The 25,434-nt window shown below is 35.4% G+C and overlaps 1 protein-coding gene across 2 annotated transcripts in view; it reads right to left on the reverse strand.

Moving 5' to 3' along the window:
• Window positions 1-736: 736 nt before the first annotated feature.
• MANEA (mannosidase endo-alpha) overlaps window positions 737-25,434 on the reverse strand; it is a 99,540-nt gene continuing 74,842 nt past the window's right edge. The window contains exons 4-6 of one of the 2 annotated variants that reach the window (XM_088840707.1): window positions 22,670-22,759; window positions 8,592-8,668; window positions 737-7,752 (exon numbers count right to left, since the gene is read on the reverse strand). In XM_088840707.1, coding sequence (XP_088696833.1) covers window positions 7,083-7,752; window positions 8,592-8,668; window positions 22,670-22,759 — 837 coding nt within the window. In that variant the 3' untranslated portion in view covers window positions 737-7,082. The remainder of the gene's footprint in view (window positions 7,753-8,591; window positions 8,669-22,669; window positions 22,760-25,434) is intronic. The other variant, XM_055432937.2, reaches the window with a different exon arrangement.

Here is a 25,434-nt window from a genome sequence, read left to right on the forward strand (position 1 = left end):
GTCACAAATTAGTGACCAATGAACTGGTTCAACCAGAAAATATTTTTAAAATATTTTGCAATATTTGCCAACAGGTATAATTAGAAAAATCCCCACATATGCAGACATACATCCTCATTTTAGAGACCCAGAGCTACAGAGGGGGCAACACAGACAGGAGCTGTTAGCATTTACTCCTATTAGGTTACAATTGTACCAGTACTCTATGGGGTATAAATCTCATGCATTTACTTACATTACCTGGTAGTTTCCAGTAGGTTTCTGCAGTTTTGGTCCTAGGTATAATGCCTGTTTGAGAAATGTGTTTTAAAAGGTATCGACAAGGCAAAGTCTGTCTTCAGACGGGAGGGGGTGCTACTTTTCTGGCAACAAGTGCCATATAACATCTTGCATTCACTGCTTAGAAGCTCTCTCACTACCAAATGTGTAGTCAACCATATATACTAGTATCATATATATATTCCTTTTAAAATTTCATCATTGATTATATATTAATTTTGTAATTACTTCTTAGAAAAAATGTCAAATCCTTTCTGCAGTCAGTGTGCACATATTCTTAGAAGAAACATTAAATAAATTTTAGTCAAGGATGACTCAAGTAAAAAAATGAAATGACAAAATACTGTGTTAATGGAATATTTTATTTGCAAATTAAGCCTTAAGCTACAAACACATAATACTTATATGAAGAAAAATAAAATTTGAGTTCAACTACTGTTCATATGATGACTGTCACTACATATTGTTCTTACACGATATCTAAAAAACCAAGAACATAATTTTCAAGAATGCACTTTAAATAAATATAACACCACAGCAAATTTTAAAGGAAGAATTTAGCAATCAGATTTGCAGTTGACTTTTTACATGATGTCAGATTGGACTGCTCTATCATAATACTAATAGCTTAATAGTCTATCATATGGATAATATGGGTGATTAAAAAACATCATATAGAATCGTGGTCAATAAATATAAATTTAGTGTGTATAAACTGAAAAAGTATGGCAGCTACTCTTAGGTGACTCTGTTCAAACATAAATTTCTCAAATGTATCACATGTATTACAACTGAATTTCCTTTGAAGTATTTTCTCTTTTGGATTTGATATTTTCAAGATCAGGATAAAGGTCACTTTAGATACTATAATCAAATTAACATGGTGATATATAGTGTTTTCAAAATGGCTTTTGTAAAACTGACTCAAAAATACTTTTATCCAAGGACATAATTCCTTAATATATTTATTTTAAATGCTGTTAAGTAGCTGAAGACTGCCACTTTGTGTTGTTTATGATTGTTGTTCAGATTTTTAACCTATTCTTTTAAAAAGTCAAAAACACAAAAGCATGATGATACAATCATAAACTATAAATGAATTGTATATAGAATTATTGCTACCATGGCACTTCATTATTTTGTATAGTGAAATAATTATTTCAATGGGAGAGACTCTAAAAGGCATTTTAACTTTATGATTACATTTATGGTTATAGAAATTCAATATATAATCTACCTTAGGTGAAGTTTAGAACATACAATATAAAAAGTGCTACAAGTTTTGAGCTTAATAAATTTTAGATTTGCGACTACTTGCTTATTAGGTCTTAAATTATTCTGTCTTTTGATTCATAAATAGTAATTATAACAACAGCAAAATCTAGTCACAATGAAAACTGTTCTTCCCTTCATTGATAGTTGGAATATAACAGCACTACCACTAAGTTCTTTGATTTGACTAAGGATGAATAAGTCTCTGTAAGTAAGCCAAAGTAGTACTTGAATTTTCCAGGATAGTAATCATATTAAGCATATAGTAACTTTTAGCCTTTATGTGGATATATAACAATCAGTATACAATTTAAAGTACATTTTTTTAAAAAAGAAATAGCTGAGCCAAAAAATTCTTTTTGGTTCAGTTTTTCATTTTGAAATTGTAAATATTTGTAAAAATAACTGAAATTTTGCTGGTAGTAAAAAAAATATTGCTTCTACACTAGTGGACGTAAGTGTGCACCCTTAATTCAAAATTTAGATAAAAACTTTTAAGGACTGCTTCCACATGTAAGCACTGTAGAGTTTATGAGCAGTCACTGTGTTTAAATTTCATAACTCTGGTCAGTTTCAAAAAAGGTTTGGTTATGGCTCAGTCAGCCAGTAAAGAATCCACCTGCAATGTGGGAGACCTGGGTTGGGAAGTTCCCCTGGAGGAGGGCATGGCAACCCACTTCAGTATTCTTGCCTGGAGAATCCCTATGGACAGAAGGAGCCTGGTGGGCTGCAGTCCATAGGGTTACAAAGAGTCCAACACGACTGAGCGACCAAGTACAGCAGAGCACAGGAACTTGGTAGGTTCTCTAGTGGTTTGTTACTTTGATGTTTTAAAGTGAAACTGAAAGTGTTAGTCACGCAGGCTCCTCTGTCCCTGGAATTCTCCAAACAAGAATACTGAAATGGGTTGCCATTTCCTTCTCCAGAGGATATTCCCAATCCAGGGATGAAACCTGTGTCTCCTTCATTACAGGCAGACTTTTTACCAACTGAGCTGGTTCAGGAAAGATCAATTTCCTAAAGGATGTCAGAGCAATATGATTATGCCCAAAGAATAAAAAATAGGAAAATTTTAAATTTGGGAAACGGTTTCTTATTTTTCTGTGTATAACACAAATTCACAGATTTTAAAAGTATGTACAGTTAAAAGATGTCTTCTTTTAAATGCTATATAGAGTGCTGACTGAATACTACTTTTTAACTGTTAGTCAGAAATTAAATATTTCATAAATAAATAATTTTTTATATCTAAGATACAATTTATTCTGTGCATTGCTCTTATCAGATGAAAGTTAACTATTTTACATAACAAAATAGTCATTTTTAAATTGTACTCTTAAAAAAATTAATATAGAACTGAGATCAACATTAATAACAGCAGTTTTTTACAATATCAGTCCTTAAGGGAGCAGTAAAAGAATGATTTGGTTTTTATACAGTCAAAAAAATTAGCCTGATTAAACCTTAAAATAATAATAATTCATTTTGATCCATGCATTATACATATTATACTACTTCTCCCTTTTAACAGTTCCTTTAGTTTATTGAATTAAATAAAAGCAAATAATTTTTGTGACTGTACAATCTAAACTTGTGAGTTAAATGGTAATGAATACCTGAGGAAGATTTTGAAAGCATTCTTCCCTAAGAATAACAAAATTATTAGAGATAATTCTTTCAAATAACTTTTTTTAAAAAAGAAAATAAACATATTCAAAGAATTATAAATTAGTAAACTATCTGGGGCTTCCCTGGTGGCTCAGAGGTTAAAGCGTCTGCCTCCAGTGCAGGAGACCCGGGTTCGATCCCTAGGTTGGGAAGATCCCCTGGAGAAGGAAATGGCAACCCACTCCAGTATTCTTGCCTGGAGAATCCCATGGACGGAGAAGACTGGTAGGCTACAGTCCACAGGATCGCAAAGAGTTGGACATGACTGAGCAACTGAACGGAACGGAACGAATGAAGACAGAATCTATTTTATCTTAATTTGAAATCTGTTAGTGGCTGGTTAGGGAACTGTGTTGAGAACCACAACAAAGCTCAGCAGTGAGTCCACGATCCTACCTGATCTACATCTGTAATGAGAACAGGAGAGAAGTGGTGGTGTCTGTGCTGAGGATTTGCTGACCTTGTTTTACATATTTTCTCTTAACCTCAGAACTGTTTCATAAAATTGTCTGTTATTATGGGTTCAAGCATATAACGTAAGCAAAGACAAAAGTTCCTGTATGGTAGATATCTAACTAAACTTTAATAAAATATAGTAAGTTATAAAAATTATTAGGTATGACGTATTTAGAGTTTATCCCTAAGAAAACATATAGTGGCAAACTGAGTGTAATAAAAACAAAAAAAAATCCACAGGTTATATCAGCATGAGTGTTCCTATGAAGATGGTTAGTTATAATATTATAGTGAGTTATTCTTGAAATTTCCTCTAGAATGAGTTTACTAATTACTATTGTACTGATTTCCCATGGTCTGAATATTCTGAGATATGGCAAATTCTCAAGTTATAAATCAGTTTAACATTAATCATGTCTCTTTTCAAAGACATGCTAGTTTGCTTTGAAAGCACTACTTAAAAATAACTCATTAGACAATGACATTTATGACAAATTCTGCTATTTGTTTCTGAATGAACATCCTTATATTCTGACTATATGTATTCTGTATTGCTAACATTTAATAAATATCTAAAAAATACTCATGTAAGAGCATATATATTAGTTTTTTTCTGTAGTTCAAGTTACAAATATTAACTAAAATAAGTCTTTTATTCTCTAGTTTTTAAAGAGATTCATTTTTTACAGATGATCAATTTGTCATAATATGACAACAGACCACAAGTCTTTAACCTGTTAGGTAACATAAAAGTATAATGTTTTTAGATGGGGATATTATTATATACAACAATTTAAAGCCTTTTAAATAAAATATTTCCATTATTAAATGTTACATCTAATAAAAAGTCAAACATAGGAATGAAATTTTATTTCCATATTCTTAAAATCTGAGATGCTAAGTAAATTTTCTCTATTAGTTTTAATAAAAATAGCTTAAAAACTTAAAAGGTGGCAATTCAATGTTAGTATCAACTTCTTAACAATTTATCTCTAATTAACATTAAATTTAAAACCATGAATAATAAAACAACAAGTTAAAGATTGACAAGATATCCTAAAAATAGTATTTTAGGCATTGTATTTCTATAATAATTGTAAATCAGCTATATTTTTTCAATAACTGAGAAGCAATTCTTAACTTTTATGAAAAGCCTTTATGAAAAGATTTTCCTTTTGAAGTCTGGAATTCATCATTACAAAGTAGAAACATTAGACATGCAAAATACCTAGCAAGCTCTAGGAAACCAGAAATCTGCATATGATGATATATATTGTGTTACAGAAAGCTGGCCTTCATCTCAGTAAGGCTTAAGGCATATCTTCTTCTGAAGAATTATTGGAACGTTTTCCAGAGTCTGAATGCTAATAGGACAAAGTTGATTAGATCATTTAAAAATGAACCATGTATATTATCTTTTACATCTTTGTTCTTCAACACATATCAAATATATACACAGTTCTATTTCTTTGGGAGCAGAATACTAGTAGGATTAATTGTGTGCTAACTACTCTATGAAACACAAGCAATTGCCTATTGTGAAATAAAAAAAGCTATCAAAGCAAGATTTCAATTCCAGTCACAGATTCAGAAAATTTATGCCATAAGGAATATTATTTGCACAACTTTTGTCTCAGTATAACACTGTGAAAGGTGGCAATGATATTACTATCCTTCAGTTCAGTTCAGTTGCTCAGTCGTGTCGGATTGTTTGCAACCCCATGAATCACAGCATGCCAGGCCTCCCTGTCCATCACCAACTCCCAAAGTTCACTCAAACTCATGTCCACAGAGTCGGTGATGCCATCCAGCCATCTCATTCTCTGTCGTCCCCTTCTCCTCCTGCCCCCAATCCCTCCCAGCATCAGAGTCTTTCCCAATGAGTCAACTCTTCACATGAGGTGGCCAAAGTATTGGAGTTTCAGCTTTAGCATCAGTCCTTCCAATCAACACCCAGGACTGATCTCCTTTAGAATGGACTGGTTGGGTCTCCTTGAAGTCCAAGGGACTCTCAAGAGTCTTCTCCAACACCACAGTTCAAAAGCATCAATTCTTCGGCAATCAGCTTTCTTCACAGTCCAACTCTCACACTCACACATGGCCACTGGAAAAACCATAGCCTTGACTAGATGGACCTTTGTTGGCAAAGTAATGTCTCTGCTTTTTAATATGCTATCTAGGTTAGTCATAACTTTCCTTCCAAGGAGTAAGCGTCTTTTAATTTCATGGCTGCAATCACCATCTGCAGTGATTTTGGAGCCTCCCAAAATAAACTCTGACACTGTTTCCACTGTTTCCACATCTACTTCTCATGAAGTGATGGGACCAGATGCTATGATCTTCGTTTTCTGAATGCTAAGCTTTAAGCCAACTTTTTCACTCTCCTCTTTCGCTTTCATCAAGATGCTTTTGAGTTCCTCTTCACTTTCTGCCATAAGGGTGGTGTCATCTGCATATCTGAGGTTATTGATATTTCTCCTGGCAATCTTGATTCCAGCTTGTGCTTCTTCCAGCCCAGTGTTTCTCATGATGTACTCCGCATAGAAGTTAAATAAGCAGGGTGACAATATACAACCTTAACGTACTCCTTTTCCTATTTGGAACCAGTCTGTTGTTCCATGTCCAGTTCTGACTGTTGCTTCCTGACCTGCATATAGGTTTCTCAAGAGGCAGGTCAGGTGGTCTGGTATTTGCATCTCTTTCAGAATGTTCCACAGTTTATTGTGATCCACACAGTCAAAGGCTTTGGCATAGTCAATAAAGCAGAAATAGATGTGTTTTTGGAACTCTCTTACTTTTTCCATGATCCAGTGGATGTTGGCAATTTGATCTCTGGTTCCTCTGCCTTTTCTAAAACCAGCTTGAACATCTGGAAGTTCACGTTTCATGTATTGATGAAGCCTGGCTTGGAGAATTTTGAGCATGACTTTACTAGTGTGTGAGATGAGTCCAATTGTGTGGTAGTTTGAGCATTCTTTGGCATTGCCTTTCTTTGGGATTGGAATGAAAACTGAACTTTTCCAGTCCTGTGGCCACTGCTGAGTTTTCCAAATGTGCTGGCATATTGAGTGCAGCACTTTCACAGCATCATCTTTCAGGATTTGAAGTAGCTCAACTGAATTCCATCAACTCCACTAGCTTTGATCCTAGTGATGCTTCCTAAGGCCCACTTGTCTTCACATTCCAAATGTCTGGCTCTAGGTGAGTGATCATCTTGGTCATGAAGATCTTTTTTGTATAGTTCTTCTGTGTATTCTTGACTGTCCTTAACAACGTACAAATTATTTTATTAGAGATAATGGTTAACAGTACATATTACTTTTGACAATTTTCTTCCCATAACTCAAAACAAAAGGAATGTATTGAAATTAGGTAATTTCTATAATTATTGAACTTAAATCAATCCACTAAGAAACAGGCTGTGTGCTAAGTTCTTGGTGACCTAACGCATAAATTGCTCTTTCCCTTCTGTATTTTTCAGACCACTTGCGAGTTAGCTCTAGATAAAGACTTGGTTTATGAGGCCGGTAATCCAGGTACACGATATTACTGGTTCTTTTGGGAACAGCTCTTTCAATCTGAGTTCCTTCATGCCACTCATTAAAAGAGGTGATAGAAATTATACTGGGGTGGGCTTGGAGTGCAGCACTCAGAGCAGTCTCATAATATTTCCCGTTGATTCGGTTACGAGTGTTCTGAGAGTTCCATGGTCGGATGCTGGTATCTATGTATCCTGGGCCCACACTTGGGATGAACATTAGGTTGAACTGATCACAAAAGTATTTTATCTTAGCCCAGTTTTCATAGGATGAGCCATAAGTAAAGCCATTTGTGGCAAAGTATGTGTAAATTCCATCAAAACCACCTCGAAGAATTCCGTATCTATGCTTTTTATCTACTAGAAGTGCAATAAACAATGCATCATAAGGAGAGTTGCGAATGCTTTGAGACCCTGAGCTGGTTAACAGATTGGCCCATATTTGAGATGCTGTGATATAGGAATCATAGACATAAAACATTGGAAGAGCACTGCCGTTCTTAGTCTTGTACCTGTAAAAGGCAGGATGATTTCCATATCTAGAATATAAACATATATGAAAATAAAATGAAAATTCATGACTTATTTACCATAGCCAATTATTTATGTACTGAAAATGAAGGTAATCAGTACAGTTTAAGTGTATTGTTCACCCTCTTTGTGCAATTAGCTATGTAAGTATAATCATTAACAATGCATTTTTAATTTTACACATTGGAAACGAGATACTGGATACATTAAGACAGTAACAAACAAGAAATTACTTATATTTAGGTTTAAAAATGATGACTAACACAATAAAAAATCCATTTTTCTACATGAAAATACTGCTTTTGTGTGTGTGTGTGTTCTAAGTGATACATGTCCCAACTGCTGCTGACATGTTTCTTTGTAAGAGTATGGCATCTGTCACAGACTATTATCAGTAAACCCTTAAACAAAATGAAACTGTATTAAAAAATTCTTTCCTTGTAAACATACTGAAACATAAATGAAAATATTAGATGTGAATCTACCATATCTAATAGCAATTCACGTTCCATATTCTAAACTTTTTTTAAAAAAGACTTTATATTCATAAAATTTACAGAATAATTTTGTAAATTATCTTTACAAATATGTTACAAACAACTTTGTAACAATTTAAAATGTTAGATGACAAACATCATAGTCTAATATACACATAAGAGTAAAAACAGCAACCTGTAATTATTCATAGAGAAACTGAATTATAAGGAAATTCAGAAATGTTCCTCAAAATGATTACAATATTCATTACAAAATTAAACTGATACTAACGTCATACTATGCCATTCAAATCTCTCAAATATAATTTAAATATAGTTATAAAAGCAATTATAGGAGAGAAGAAACTCACTTGTCTATAATGTACTTGACATTCTGGTACATGTTTTTATCATCTCGATTCTTATATGGTTCAATGTGAAAAGTGACCTAAAACAAAAAATATTGATAGAGAAAAAATTATGATATAAAAATAAAAATGAAATCATATCCCACGTTTTTAATAAACTGACAACCTTAAGATGAATACCATATTGAAATTGACTTATATAGTTGAGTAACAATGTGTTAATTACTGATGTACAGCAAAGTGACTCGATTATACATATATATATATATATATACTTTTTTATATTCATATTCTTTTCCATGGTGTATCATTGGATATTGAATATAGTTCTTTGTGCTATACAGTAAGAGCTTGTTGTTTATTCATTCTCTATATAAAAGCTTACATATACTAACCCCAACCTCCCATTCCATCCCTCCCCACCCTACAGCACCCAACAGTCTGTTTTCCATGTCTGTGAGTCTGCTTCATAGGTTTATTTGTGTCATGTTTTAGATTCCACATATAAGTGACAGCATGTGGTATTTGTCTCTTACTTCATTTTGTAGGATAATCTCTAGGTCCATCCATGTTGCTGCAAATGGCATCATTTCATTCCTTTTTAATGGCTGAGTAGTATCCCATTGTGTATACATACCACATCTTTATCCATTCATCTACTGATAAGACATTTCGGTTGTTTCCATGTCTTGGCTATTCTGGGAACAGTGCTGCTATGAACATAGGGGTGCAGGTATCTTTTTGAATTATAGTTTTGTCTGGATATAAACCCAGGAAAAGAAATGCTAGATAATATAATTTTCAGTTTTCTGAGGAACATTCATAGTGTTTTCCACAGTGGTTGCACCAAGTTACATTCCCACCAAAAGTGTAGAAGGGTTCCCTTTTCTCCATACCTTCTCTAGCATTTATTGTTTGTAGACTTTTTAATGTTGGTCATTCTGACTTGTGTGAGGTGGCATCTCATTATAGTTTTCATTTATATTTCTCTAATAATTAGTAGGTTGAGCATCTTTTCATTTGGCTATTGCCATCTGTATTTCTTCTTTGGAGAAATGTCTACTTTAGGCCTTCTGCCCATTTTTGGATTGGGTTGCTTTTCTGTTACTGAATTGTATGAGCTGTTTATGTATTTTGGAAATTAGGCCCTGTTGGTTGCTTCATTTGCAAACATATTCTTCCATTCTTTAGGTTTCCTTTGCTATGCAAAAGCTTATAACCTGATTAGGTCTCATTGTTTGTTTTCATTTCTATTGCCTTAAGAGACTGATCCAAGAAAATACTGGTACAATTTACATCAGAGAATGTTTTGCCTATGTTCTCTTCTAGGAGTTTTATGGTATCATGGCTTAAGTCTTTCAACCATTTTGAGTTTATTTTTGTGTATGGTGTGAGGGTGTATTCTAACTTCATTGATTAACATGCAGCTTTCCAACTTTACCAGCAACACTTGCTGAAGAGATTGTCTTTTCCCACTGTATATACTTGCCTCCTTTGTCACAGACTGACAGTAGGTGTGTGGGTTTACTTCTGGGCTCTATTCTGTTCCATTGATCCATATGTTTATTTTTGTGCCAAAACCATGCTGTCTTGATTCCTGTGGCTTTATAGTATTGCCTGAAGGGAGGGTTATGCCTCTTACTTTGTTCTTTTTCTTCAGGATTGCTTTGGCAGTTCTGGGTCTTTTATGGTTCCATATGAATTTTAGGATTATTTGTCCTACTTCTGTGAAAACTGTCATGCATAATTTGATAAGGATCACAATAAATCTGTAGATTGCTTTGGGTAGTATAGCCCTAATTTTAACAATATTACTCAAGTATGGTATATCTTCTCATTTCTTTGAATTATCTTCAGTTTCCTTTATTAATATTTTACAGTTCTCAGAGTATAAGTCTTTCTTGGCAAGGTAAGATGAATACTTACTGAACACAGAAGTTGCCAGAGAATTCTAACAAATAGTAATAATGTTTACTAAGTGCTTTCTCTTTTAAATAATGCTCTAAATATTTTGTACTTTTTAACTTCAGTTAATTCTCACAACTCCAAAAGGTAGTTACTATTAGTATCTCCATATGAAGCAATCAAAGATAAGGTAGGTTCAATGAGTTGACACCCAGCCAGCTGGAGGCAATATAAGGCATCTGAATTCAAAGCTCAAATGTTTGATCACTGTGCAGTGGTTCATCCTATATGCTTAATCCTTTTAAACAATAAATAGGAATATATTCTATATTCAGATATATCTTTCTTTAGAAAAAGGCAAAACAAAGTATGATCTAGAAAAACCTAGTTTTTTTTTTCTTGTGTGAACATTAAGTTTAAATTTAAATTCAGTCAATAGCAAATGTCTTTAAATGACAGATTCTCCTATACAATTAAAATAGCATTTTACAAAATAATCTACATTAATATGTACTATTCAAATAATTTATAACACAATTACTTAAAAATCAGAAACATACTATACTGAACAATAATTTTCAGAATACTCATTACTGAATACTCATTATTGATGTGGTTTGTACATCACTACCATGATAGTAGAAAGCAGAAACCAAAAACACTTTTAAAATACTGTGCACAGAAAATTCAATTTTTCTTATCAAAAAGGTTATATAAAAATCAAGAAAAACTAATTTTGGCTACCAAAACCATTCCGTAGGTCACTTATTACTAGCAGAATAGACTGTCATTTAAAGAAAAGTTCATGTGTACTATCTACTTAAGATTTGCAAAACAACTATGAGAATTTTCATTTTTATTACTAATTTTACTGACTTACCATTAAAAATCTTTATGGAAATCTAATAAACTTATTGATAATATTTTAATTTTAGAGTGCTTCCTATGAAGCATGTATGCTACTGCAATATAAAATGTCTGTTTTCAACTACCTTAATTAAAGTGAAATATATTTTGCATTAATCAGTGCTACTAGTTCTCATAGAATTAATTTTAAAGTCAGACAACATTCAGTGTAACTCATTTCCCACTTTTAATAAAATTTCAGTAATATTATACAAAGAAAGGTTTTAGTAGTAACGAAATATATTCATTTCTGCAGTATACTCTAAGTACTGCTAGGGAAGACTTTGCAGTAGCTCTAGTATTTTCTTTTTAACTTCAATTGAAAGAAAATTGACAAGGATATTTGTATTTTCATACTCTTATATAATGTAACCTTGGATAATCATCCCTTTAGAAGCAACATTTTCTACGTTTCATTTTATATATAAAGGATACCACACTTAAACAAATATCCTACATTAAAAGGAATTTGCTTGTAAAGTTGCAAACTATACATGGCTTTCTTTCTATAAAATGCAGATCGATACATTTATAGTAATTCAAAAAACTATTACTTATATACAACACTTAATATTATCCTTCATATTTCTAACTCAGTGGTAATGATATTTCTTTGTAGGTTTAATTAATAATGTGATGTATCACCATTTCACTATTAAAAAATCTATTAGACCAATATTACCACTTTAAAAATGACAGAATCCTATATACATATAAAATCAGATGTTTGTAATATCTTTAGAAGGGGAAGTAAGAGTCATATAGATGTTTCCTCATTTCATGTTTCTAATTTTAACCATGCACCCAAAGTGAACATCTTAAGTGAAAACCTGATGATCCTGGAGAGTGGGATTAGAAACATGATGGCATAAAGTGTTCCTATTATTTATTCCCTTTTAAATCAACATATGAGATATTCATACATGAGCAAAAGTGCCTGCGTGGTGTTTTAGGACCTTGTGTCTTACGCCAAGGAAACCAGGAGTTGTCTCACCCACCATGAAGATGATAAGAAAAAAACTTCTATTTGAGCTGGGAAACAGAGGAGTCAGCCAAACTGCCTAGACTTTTGTTCCTGTCAGGCAAAAACTGGGTCAGAGAAGACCCAGGCAGGCACTCACATGAGACAGAGAACCTGCTGAAGTCTAATCCTCCCAAAGAGAGACTTCAGCACATAACTGGAGACCAAAGGTAAGTAAATAAGTAAACAGATGAATGCTAGTTTGGTGGCAGTGGACAAACTTTCTCAGCGTCAAGTCCTGCCCAAGGAAACACTGAGAGGGGAAAAGCAAATTGGTAAGTAAGTGCCTGGCTAAGCCAGCTGGACTGGAAAGTTGCTGGAAAAACCCATTCTCTCCACCAGTACCTGAAGTACTAAGATATGAGATGTATAACTAGGGGATGGGAGGATATCAGGAAGGATGCAAGTAAGAACTTCAATTGGAGGGAAAGGGATTGTTCTTAGCAGAAGTCCACCTAGGAGCCACCAGGATTACCCTACTGGATCTGCAGGCACCCCCAATGAACCCAGTGCTAAACTCACACTTTACTGCCACTCTATGCTGGCTCCGTGTATGGCTTCCCAAGTGCCACTGCCAAGAGAAAGCTTGCAGAGTGAGGGTGTGCCCAGAAACTACAAGCTGGAGGAATAGCAACCTTTTAAAAAGCAAAAGAGAGGGCAGAAAAGTTTAAAAATTCACTCAAAAGAGGAAACAAAGAAGACTAGAGCAGATACAAATTAACAAAAACAAAGTAAACATTCTAATATCAACACTACAATAACATACCATCTGCTGAAGGAAACAAGAAAAGAGTTAAGAAGGTATCTACTAATTCACATGCAAAAACAAAAGTGCAAATCTAAAACAAATATGAAAAATCAAGGAAACATGGCATCACAGAAAAATTATCTATTTCTAGCAGCCCAACTCAGAGGCACAGAATATTGCAAACTATCTGATAGCATTGAAAACAGATGTTATGAAAAACTCAACAGGTTATAAAAAAACTCAAGGCAATTCAATAAAATCATGAATACAATGTAAATAAAACAATTCTTTATTAAAAAGAATGAAGTTTTCAAAACCAAACAAAAATTCTAGAACTAGATAGCATGCAATACAGAGAATATTTAGCAGGGCAGAGAACATGAAGATGGAATGACTGACTTGGAGAGAAATTTTGAAATCACACAAAGGAGAAGAGAGAACTGAAAGAGAAAAAAGAGAAAAAGATGAAAGAAAGCCTACATGATCTACAGATATTCATCCATATATCCTGAAAAATGTCAGGATAAACAGGATTCCAGACACAGAAGGCAGGGTCAGGGAGTTAAAGAAATAACAGACGAGAACTTCCAAAATCTGAGGAAAGACTTGAATATACAAGTCCACAAAGCTAGTAGATTATCCTATTATCTCAACGCAAAAAGACATTCTCCAAGATTTTAAAGGTAAGCAAGGGGGGACAAAAAAGAATGAACCCTACAATGGCCTGCCATTAGGCTATCAGAAGACTTATCTGTAGAAACTCTAGGCCTCAGCGCAGTGAAATGACATATTTGAAGAATTGAAAGATAAAAATAGCCAGCCAAGAATACTTTATCGGGCAAAGTTATCCTTCAGCTAGAAAAGACAAGTAAAGGCCCTTCCAGAACAAACAAAATCTGAGGGAGCTCACCACTATACCTGCCTTGCAAGAAATGCTGAAAGGAGTTCTTCAGGCTGAAATAAAATCATAAAAAATTACACAGTACTCTGGTAAAGATGAGAAATATACATTTAGACTTAAAACATTGCAACTCTGTAGTAGGATGGTGTGTTAACACATTATTGTCTGGAAATGTATTAAAGGCCATAGGCATTAGTTTCTGTAAATATCCCCCAGTCAATAATGTGTTAACTGCTTCCCAGGTGGCTCCAGTGGTTAAGAACCCACCTGCCAATGCTGGATATGCAAGAAATACATGTTCAATCCCTGGGTTGGGAAGATCCTCTGGAGAAAGAAATGGCAACCCACTCCAGTATTCTTGCCTGGGAAATCCCATGAACAGAGGAGCCAGGCGGCCTACAGTCCATGGGGCTGCAAAGAGTTGGACATGACTGAGCTGCCACACATACACTCAACTATAGTCTAAAGGTTAAATGAAAATAGGAAAAATAACTACTATAAGTTGTTAATAAATATACAATCAAAGAGGTAAATTGTAACATCAATATACAAAAGGGAGGAGTAAAATAGTGGATAACTTACAGGGTTATAGATAAGTTTCTATAAACCTAAAATGGACTGTTATATCTAAGAGATGTTTCATATAACCTCCCTTGATAACCACAAAGCAAAAATTTAGATCCACAAGAGGGGGATAAAAGAGCATATCACCATGAAAAATAACCAATTTACAAATGTAGGCAGAAAGAGATAAGAAAAAAATAAATAATCACAATACAAAACCAGAATGCAATCAGTACGACTACATATAATAATTACTCTGAATGTAAATATATTGAATTCACCAGTAAAAAGGCACATAGTGACTGGGTGGATAAAGAAATAAGACCAAACTGTGTGGTGTGTTATCAAGAGACCCAGTTAAGCTTTAAGGATGCACAGAGACTCCAAGTGGAGGGATGAAAAAGATACTACATGCAGGTGGAAACTATAGTGGAACATCAATTTCAGAATGTAAATTTAAACAGGACTGAAAAATGACCAAGTAGAAATTGTTTATGGAAAAGTTTCCATGTGCTGTGACAATTGGGATGTTGTATTTTTAAATTATTTTTTGTGTTTCTTCTGGTTATTTTCCTTCATGTCAACATATCTTTACAATTCATTGTACTTATGATTACTGTTAACCTTCTTGTTTACAAAACTCAGTGATCAAATATTTTTGTTTCTTTGTAGTTTTACTGTATAATTTTATTGAAATAACTATATCTCTGTTCTATTAGGAAAAATAAAATGGTTCTGCTTCAAGAGGGTGATGTAGGAAGATTCTGACTTACCTCCCTCAACAGACAAACCAAATCTACAGCTTCCTTCAGAAAGAACCTGCTGGAGTGACCTCATCACATCTGGTAAATGAGAGGGAAATCAAACCAAAGCAGGTAGGAAAGGCTGAGACACGATCTCGTCATAAACCCCATCTCCAGTAGTGGCATACAATCCAGAGTGAACTCAAAACCCAGAGCTTCTCCCTGAGGAATAAAGAGTTTGCATCCCACATCTGGCATACCAATTTCTAAGACCAGCACATGAAAGTTGAGTCCCCAGGACGGCTTTGAATATCCAAAGGGATGTAGCTCTTAAAGGGCTTGCGTGCAGACTCATTCAGTCCAGGGACCAGTGCAAAAGCAGCCCTATTGAAAAGTCCCCAGATTTTATGTAAAAGAAACCTATTTGCTAATTTTAAAAGCATTGGTCTGAGAGGCAAAGGCCTGCTGGGATATTCTATGGGGAAAGAGATGGCAGGTCTCTGTTCACCCTCTGCTTACTAAAGCCAGCAGGTGCCATCCTTGTGCCCCACACCTGCCTCACTCCAGGTAGTGGGTGGCATCACTGGGGTCTCCCTTTGTCATGCTCCAGAGCACATTATTTCCAAGAGAGGAGCTTCTATATGCCCTGTGACCTAGATTTTGCAGGTGCCATGAAGGAACACCTGTTGATCACCTGGATCTGGAGGCCAGGGGAGCTTACATTGTAGTCCTATAAGACTGAATATATTTATACTTCTTAACACCTGCTGCCTGAGGGTCTGACTTTCAATCAGCCACAATCAACAGGAGGCTGTCAGGTAGTACCTAAAGGACACTGGTCTTGCCATACCTTCAACTATTCAGTTCAGTTCAGTCACTCAGTCGTGTCCAACTCTTTGCGACCCCATGAATCACAGCACGCCAGGCCTCCCTGTCCATCACCAACTCCTGGAGTTCATTCAAACTCATGTCCATCAAGTCGGTGATGCCATCCAGCCATCTCATTCTCTGTTGTCCCCTTCTCCTCCCGCCCCCAATCCCTCCCAGCATCAGAGTCTTTTCCAGTGAGTCAACTAGAAGTTAATAAAAACAAAATAGGCTGCTTAAACAACCACAAAGGTTTGAGACAGTTAGGGAAGTGTTAAATGATAAGATTCATCTTATATACAAGGTCAGTGCTTCAAGACAGAGAAAGGTGAGTGTGTCATTAAATGCACAGAAGCTAATACAGAGAGTCAAGCAAAATGAAGAAATGTATTTGGAGGAATATGCTCCAAATGAAAGAACATAAGATAAAACCTCAGAAAAATAAAACAAACTTTAAAGAGTCAGAGATAAGCAAGTAACCTGATAAGAGCTGAAAGTAATGGTAATAAAAATGCTAACCAAATTCAAGGGGAGAAGAAAGGTTGAACATAGTGAAAATGCAACAAAGAGAAAATATAAGAGATCACAGAGCTGAAGAATAGAATAGCTGTATTGATAAATATACTACAGAGGTTCAACAGCAGACTAGAAGCAGAAAAAAAGGGCCAGAGGCTCTTACCCAATCTGAGCAGCACAAAGCATGACAAACAGTGAAAACAAATTAAGGGACTTCTGGGACACTTACCATGTGAATGCTTACTCGATGCTATCCTATAAAGAGCGGAAAGAGAGAAAGGGGCAGAAAACTTACTGGGAGAAGGAGTGACTGAAAAATCCCCTAACCCAAGGAAGAAAATACATCCAGGTCAAAGAAGCCCAAGAATGCCAAATAAAATGAGTCCAAAGAAAACCACACCAGGACATATTATAATTAAAAGGTCAAGAACCCACACACATACAGTCAAGTAATCTATAACAAAGAAGCCAAAAACATACAATGGGTAAAGAACAGTCTTCAATAAATGGTATTAGAAAATAGCGTTAGAAATACTGTGCTCTGGAGCATGACAGAGGGAGACCACATGATGCTGCCCACTACCTGGAATGAGGTAGGTGTGGCGCGCAAGGATGGCACCTGCCCTGCTGGCTTTAGTAAGTAGAGGGTGAACAGAGAACTCCTGCCTCTTTCCCCACAGAACATCCTAGCAGGCCTTTTCCTCTCAGACCAATGCTTTTAAAATTAGCAAATGGGGTTTCTTTTATGTAAAATCTGGGTGCTTTTCAAAGGGCTGGACAGAATACACAAGAATGAAACTAGATCACTCAAACACAACTAAGAAAACAAAAGAAAAAAAAAATCAGAAATGAAAGTGTGAAGAAATTATAACTGACAGTACAGAAATACATGTGATAAGAGACTACCAGGAATAATTATAAGCCAAAAAAATTAGATAACCTAGAAAAAGTGTACACTTTCCAAAAATCATTTCAAGACTAAATCAGGAAATGACCATAACATTTAAGGAGACTGAGTTCATAAACTGAAAGAGTTAATACTGTTAAAATGTCAATACTGCCCAAAGCTAATTATAGATTCAACACAAACTGCATCAGAATCCAATGTCATTTTTCACAAAAAAAGAAAAAATTATCCTCAACTTGTACAGGACCACAAAAGACCCTGAATAGCCAAAGTCAATCTTGAGACAAAAGAACAAAGTCAAAAAGGGATTAATCTCTGAAATACAAAAACAGCTCATGCAACTCAATATAAAAAAACCCAATCGAAATAATGGGTAGAAGATTTAAACAGATATTTCTAAAAGAAGGCATACAGATGGCCAAAACACACATGAAAAGATGTTCAACATTGCTAACTGTGAAAGAAATAAAGCCAAAACTACAATGAAGTATCATATCACATTGCTTAGAATGGCCATCATCAAAAAAACCTATTCAAAATAAAATCTGGAGAGAGTATAGGGGAAAAAAAACCCTCCTACACTGTTCAGGGGGTCGCGGAGAGTCGGACACGACTGAGCGACTGAACTGAACTGAACTGAACACTGTTCAGGGGAAAGTAAATTGGTACGGCCACTACAGAGCAGAGTATAGAGGTTCCCGAAAAAGTTAAAAATAGCTACCACATGACCCAGTAGTCCCACTCTTAGACATACACCGTAGGAAAATCATCATTTGAAAAGATACGTGCACCCCAATGTCCACTGAAGCTCTGCTTACAATAGTCAGGATATGTAAGCAACCTAAATGTCCATCAACAAAGGAATGGATAAAAGATGTGCATATTAATATATACAATGGTATATTACTCAACCACACAAAAAATAATAATGCCATTTGCAGCAAAATGGATGGACCAAGATATTGTCATACTGAGTGTAGTAAGTCAGACATATTAATAGAAAGGCAAATATATGATGTCATTTATATGTGGAATCTAAAAAACGTACAGATGAACTTATTTACAAAACAGAATCACAGATGTAGAAAGCTAACTTATGGTTACATGGGATATGAGAGTGAGGGATAAACTGGGAGACTAGGATTGACATACACAAACTACTATATATAAAACAGAAAGTTAGTAAGAACCTACTGTTAACACAGGGAACTCTCATTCAATACTCTGTAATGAACTATACGGGAAAAGAACCTAAAAGAAGAATGGACATGTGTACATCTGAAACTAACACAGCAGTATAAATCAACTATACTCCAATGAAAATTTAAAAGAGTTATCAATGAATAAATGAATAAAGAAAACGTGTGCACATGCACCATGAAAAGATATTCGGTCATGAGAAAAAAGGAAATGCTGCCATTTATTTACAATGTAGATGAACATTAATATCATGATGTGAGACAGACCCAACAATGAAAGACAAGTATTTTATGTATCTCTTATAGTGAAACCCAAAATAAAATGAACTTGAAAACACAGAAAGGAATGGTGGTTATCAGAGGCTGGGAGGTGGGGGGATGAAATAGATGGTGTTTAAGAATATATTTGGGCTTCCCTGATAGCTCAGTTGGTAAAGAATTCTCCTGCAATGCAGGAGACCCTGGTTCAATTCCTGGGTTGGGAAGATAAGCTGGAGAAGGGACAGGCTACCCACTCCATTATTCTTGGGCTTCCCTTGTGGCTCAGCTGGTATAAAGAATCTGCCTGCAATTCAGGAGACCTGGGTTCAATCCCTGGGTTTGGAAGATCCCTTGGAGAAGGGAAAGGCTACCTGCTCCAGTATTCTGGCCTGGAGAATTACCTGGACTGTACAGTCCATGGGGTCGCAAAGAGTTGGACACAACTGAGCAACTTTCACTTTTCACTTTCACTAAGAATATATACTTGCAACTAGTAGATAATTAAGTTATGGAGATCTAATCTAACCGTGATTATAAACAACAAAACTGTATTACAGTAAACTTGCTAAGAAACTAGATCTTAACTGTTCTCATCAGGAGAAGAAATGATAATTGTGTGTCATGATAGAGGTATTAGGTATCAATGATAGTGATATTACAATATAAATAAATCAGTGTTATAATTTTAAACTTATACTATTTTATGTCAATTATACCTCAGTAAAGTTTAAAAAAAAAGAAAAAAGCAAAAATCTGATATGCTTTTCTGCTTCTCAAAGTCCTCTACTCCCTCCTTCACTCCTGCACACCCTCCATCCCCCACTGCAGTTAGAATGAGGCAGATCTTCCTACTCTTATGTGCTGCCATCGTACTCCTCCTCCAATTACTTCTGTTTGTCTCTGACCACCAAGAGATTGCAAGGTCTCAAGTACAAGGAAAATACCTTTCTTAGTACTACCAGCATCTCCAATAACACCTGCCACATAGCAGACCCTGAATGATCTCCATGAAACAGACAACCATCAAATTAAATTCTAGGTTTGCCATTTACATACCCCATTTACTCCATTTAGGTAACATTCATCAAGTTTTCACCATAAATTCACTTTATTAATTTAAGAATAGGTAAAAAAAAAAAAACAAGGTCATAAAATAGTAAAATGTCTTCCAAATGAAGCTGAAAAATCATTTAGAAAAGAACCATAGATATAATACTCATAAGTTTCATATGGTCAAAAATCTGCAGAAGTCTGAGTAGCAGACATGATGACTTTAGAGCAATCGGTCAAATAAATAATGGATGGTGATAAATCAATAGTGTAAGAAATGTGATTTACATATAAAGTAGAAAAAAACTTGCTCTTTTAAAATATAATACTAAATTTATTTAAATACAAGAACATCACCAGTGGCTGAGTTAGTTCTTTCCCCTATAATTCTGATTTTCTTTTAGCTAGTTGCTGCTGCTAAGTCACTTCAGTCGTGTCCGACTCTGTGTGATCCCATAGACGGAAGCCCACCAGGCTCCCCCATCCCTGGGATTCTCCAGGCAAGAACACTGGAGTGAGTTGCCATTTCCTTCTCCAATGTGTGAAAGTGAAGTCGCTCAGCCACGTCAGACTAGTAGCGACCCCATGGACTGCAACCCACCAGGCTCCCCCGTCCATGGGATTTTCTAGGCAAGAGTACTGGAGTGGCTTGCCATTGCCTTCTCCGTTTAGCTAGTTGGATAATTTAATTCAGTCAGGTTTAAGGTAATGATGTTTTATAGTAATAACAACCCATAATCTGAGTGTCTTTCAAAGACAAACATTTGTTTACTACACATAGGTCTGCGCTGGCTATGCTGGTTTTATTCCAGACTATGGATCGAGTTCAGTTTTGCTCCATATGTCTGTCATTCTGGGTCCCAGACAGAAGGAGCACCTGGGGCATGCTGTTCTCATGGAAGAGGAACACAACCATGGAAAGACATAATACTACTGCTCAGATACGGTATACATGACTTTTTTAACTCATCAGTTAAAGCAAGCCATCATGCCAAGCCCAACATCAATGGGACAAGAGGTATACTTGCTCTTCCCATAGAAAAGAAGGAAAACAGGAATAGTTGTTGAAAATCTATCAAAACTATCTACTGTGCTTCATCAAAAGATTATTTCACTGCTGTGTTATTAATGATATAGTTGTAAATACCCAGCTGTGAAATTTATAGTCTCTACAAAACCAGACTACTCAATGACAGTTAAAACTGCTATAGTACTTGTCCTAGTGAATATGCAGGCAAGTATATAAAAGAGCAGATATCTAAATCTTTTTGAAAAATCATGATTTACATTTTAGTACTGAGCAACTTTCACTTTTACTCAATTACTCTTCCAAAAGAAATTAGTGTACATTTGCAAAATATAATGTAGAATAACATTTTTATTATTATCAAATATTTTTATTTTTTTGCTTATTACTTAAAAGGCACTCACTGAATGACTTTCAGTTGAAGTTAATAAATCAAAATTGCAATCACAATGTATTTAGAGATGAATATTAGTTAAAGCATTATGTAATCAAAACTACTGAGCTACGACAAAAGCTTAACTGTGAGGCTAATTCCTTAAAAACTCTCTATTCCTAAACAAAGAATGAAAATAAAAACATTTTCATCTCAAAAAATAGAGTAAAATAAGCTCAAGCAAAGAATGAGAAGCACAATAATCAAGAATGAAGCAGATATAATCATTAGAATATTTTAAAAGTAAAATCATTGATAAATTATAGGGCCATTTTGGGGGGAAAAGGGTGAACTAAATCTATACTAATCAAACTGGGGGAAAGGGCAGATTATTTCGTTAAAGATTAGCAGGCAAAGTGTTAATAATGAACCCATTTATTTTACATTTAAGGTTTCAGGTGTGAACAGTTATGTGAATTTAGACCCAAGTTTATCAGCACAGAATTCACAATACTATTATTCTTCTATTTGTATCATATTGCCTTAGAAGTTTCAGTTATTCTAACGAATTATTATCATTAATTAAACATTAACTTTTCCTCATATTTGGAAGCAAAGCTTTTCACTTTACTAAAACAAAATTTTACTACAAACAAAATTTTCATCAAATTACAAAAAATGTTGATGCTGAACGTCAACACAACAGAAATCACACAAAAATATAATAAATAAATCTTATCACTTCATCCTGTCATTCTACAAATGAAGCAGATAAGCCAAAAAGATGAAGTAAGTAATTGAAGATTCCAGAGTACTCAGCTGGGACAAGAACTCCAGTCTCATGGTTCCTTGCCTATTTTTTGGCACTGGATAGAGTTCATTACCAGACATAAGACCAAGAAATGTTTCTAAAATTTTTGCAAATTATTACCATGACTGGTTCCACATTTTTCTGATCATGATATATACAATCTGAAGCACAGAGAGATTAAATATTCTGGTGATCACACCTCTTGGCCACATTCTCCTTCTGCACAGAGGCTTTAAACAGAACCAGCCAGCTATCTTCATGCATCAGAACATTTCACTTTACCTTTAAGAAGGTCCTGAAAGTACTAAAATTGCCAGCTCTCTTGAATTGTGGAGGCTTCTTACTTCCCATCTCCCAGGATAACAGTAGAGCCTAGATGAAAAAAGTGGCCTTTGGATCTGTTTTATGGAAAACAAATCATGTTTGTCCAGAATCGATGGACTTCCCTGTAGCTCAAATGGTAAAGAATCTGCCTGCAATGTAGGAGATCCAGGTTTAATCCCTGGGTTGGGAAGATCCTCTGGAGAAGGGAATGGCAATCCACTCCAGTATTCTTGCCTGAAGAATCCCATGGACAGAGGAACCTGGAGGACTACAGTTCATGGGATCATAAAGAGTTGGACATGACTGAGCGACTAACACTACACTACTAACTATCCAGAATCAGACCTGATGCCAGAACCTATACGTCTGTCTACTGACAGATTTCAAGCACCAATAAGAGCTCACTGAAAGAAACTGAGGACAAGCATATGACAGCTCTTGCCAGTCAGCTAATTTAAGAGATGCTTCCTTACCTTCAGGATTATAAAGTAGGAGCCTTCACTGACAGGAATAAAAAATTCTTGCCTATTTAGCTATTTCTCTTTCTCTAGAGTTCCATTTGTATTCCCCAGTAGTTACCGAGTCTTTAAGCTGCAAAAGGAATATTAAGACTAATTTTTCATTTTTATTTGGACATTAATATTTCAACTGGGATCCATGTTATCTCTTAAAAGAACTTACTCAATTACCTGTATTGGACAAATCAGCCTATGTTCCATTTAGCTATATAAACTGCAAGAAGTTTTTAAGAGTGAGAGCAACCTCAGGGCACATAAGTCTCTAGTTAAAAGATACCCTAATTCATGTTTTCAGTAAGATTTGCAAACACACTGAATTGAAAAAGAATAAACTTGAAGAAAGAACAATTGAGGAATAGAATTATTAGACATGTAAATTAATGCCCAAGGACACAAAACAGCAGGGTAGATAATTTAAAAAAACTAAACCAGTATCAACGGCACCCCATTCCAGTACTCTTGCCTGGAAAATCCCATGGGCGGAGGAGCCTAGTAGGCTGCAGTCCATGGGGTCACGAAGAGTCGGACACGGCTTAGTTCACTTTCACTTTTCACTTTCATGCACTGGAGAAGGAAATGGCAACCCACTCCAGTGTTCTTGCCTGGAGAATCCCAGGGACGGGGGAGCCTGGTGGGCTGCCATCTATGGGGTCACACAGAGTCGGACACGACTGAAGCAACTTAGCAGCAGCAGCAGTAGCAGTAACATGTGCCAGTAACTAAGCGCTTCACATGTATTACCCTATGTAAGGTATTAATAGATTTTGTTACTTTTTCTATTGAGAAATGAGGAAACTGAGGCACAGCTAGTAAGTGATTGAACCAGGACTGAATGCAGGTGATTTGGATTAAGATTTCATACTCCTGAATCTACTCATAGATTCTTGTTAATAAACACTTCTAAGTTTTCTTTGGAAATTTTGCATACATTTTTATTAATGAGGTCACTCTAAATTTCTTGTGCTATCCTTGTTTATTTTTTGAATCAGAACTGTGTTATCATTATAGAATAAATTTGCAAGTCTTCCTTGGTAACCAGTCTCCAACACGGCCACCGACGATCCCCATCTGATATTTCAAAACCTGTGCATTTGCCTTGCACACTGTACGATGATAGGTTTATCAGCAGAAAAACCAATAAAATAGGGCATACGTGACAATACTTCCTCAGTTAGATCACAAAACACTGCACCTTCTACCTGAACTCTCTCAAGCCATCATTATGGGAGAAGCCAGCAGCCATAAGGAAACACAGACAGTCTTGTGGAGAGGCTGTCCACAAACTAAGTCTCATATACCTGAAACACTGTAAATCAACTATACTTTAATTTAAAAAATAAAAAAAAGCACTGAGTCTCATTCCAGAAGCTAAAAGAAACTAAGGTATGTCAACTACCACATAAGAAAACTTGGAAGTAGATCCTCTAGCTTCAGATGACTATAGTGCCAGCCAACAGCTTGATCACAACCTTCTTAGAAATCCTGAACCAGACTCACCAGGCTAAACCACTTCCGGATTTCTGACCTTTAGAAACTGCGAGAAACAAAGTCTTTGTTAGTTTAAACTGCAGAGTTTTGGGGTAATTTGTTATAAAGCAATAGAGAATGAGAAAACCTTTTTCTGTATTTCACTACCACAAGCATCAACTGGTTCTGAAAGGTTGAATGGAATTGCTAGGTAAGATCTGGTATTTGAGGAAGACGTACATTCAATAAAAATTTTCTAGGATACAAGTTAATTTAGATTTTTTAAACTTCTCTCTGCACAAAAATCAACTTTGTATTTTCCAAGAGTACTATTCATTTTTCATATATTTTAAATATGGAAGTGTTGGTCACTCAGTCGTGTCCAATTCTTTAAGACCCCAGGGACTGTAGCCCTCCAGGCTCCTTTGTCCATGGAATTGTCCAGGCAAGAATACTGGAATGGGTTGCTGTTTCCTTCTCCAGGTGATCCTTCCCGACCCAGGGATCTAACCCGAGTCTCCTGCATTGCAGGCAGATTCTTTACCATCTGAGCCACCAGGGGAGCCCATATCTTAAATATGGCAATACACAATCTTAAATGCGCTTCTATCTCTATAGGTCTAGTATTCCCCTTCAGTTTTTGATATTATGTTTTGTCTATTTTTCCTTTTTTAAATCTTGCTAGTGGTTTATTTTATTATTCCCCAGAGTGGAAAAATAATTTATCAAGGCTACTGA

Source organism: Moschus berezovskii, chromosome 10, assembly GCF_049115385.1.
Source record: "Moschus berezovskii isolate FMDL1 chromosome 10, NW_MosBer_1.0, whole genome shotgun sequence".
Lineage (NCBI taxonomy): Eukaryota > Metazoa > Chordata > Mammalia > Artiodactyla > Moschidae > Moschus > Moschus berezovskii.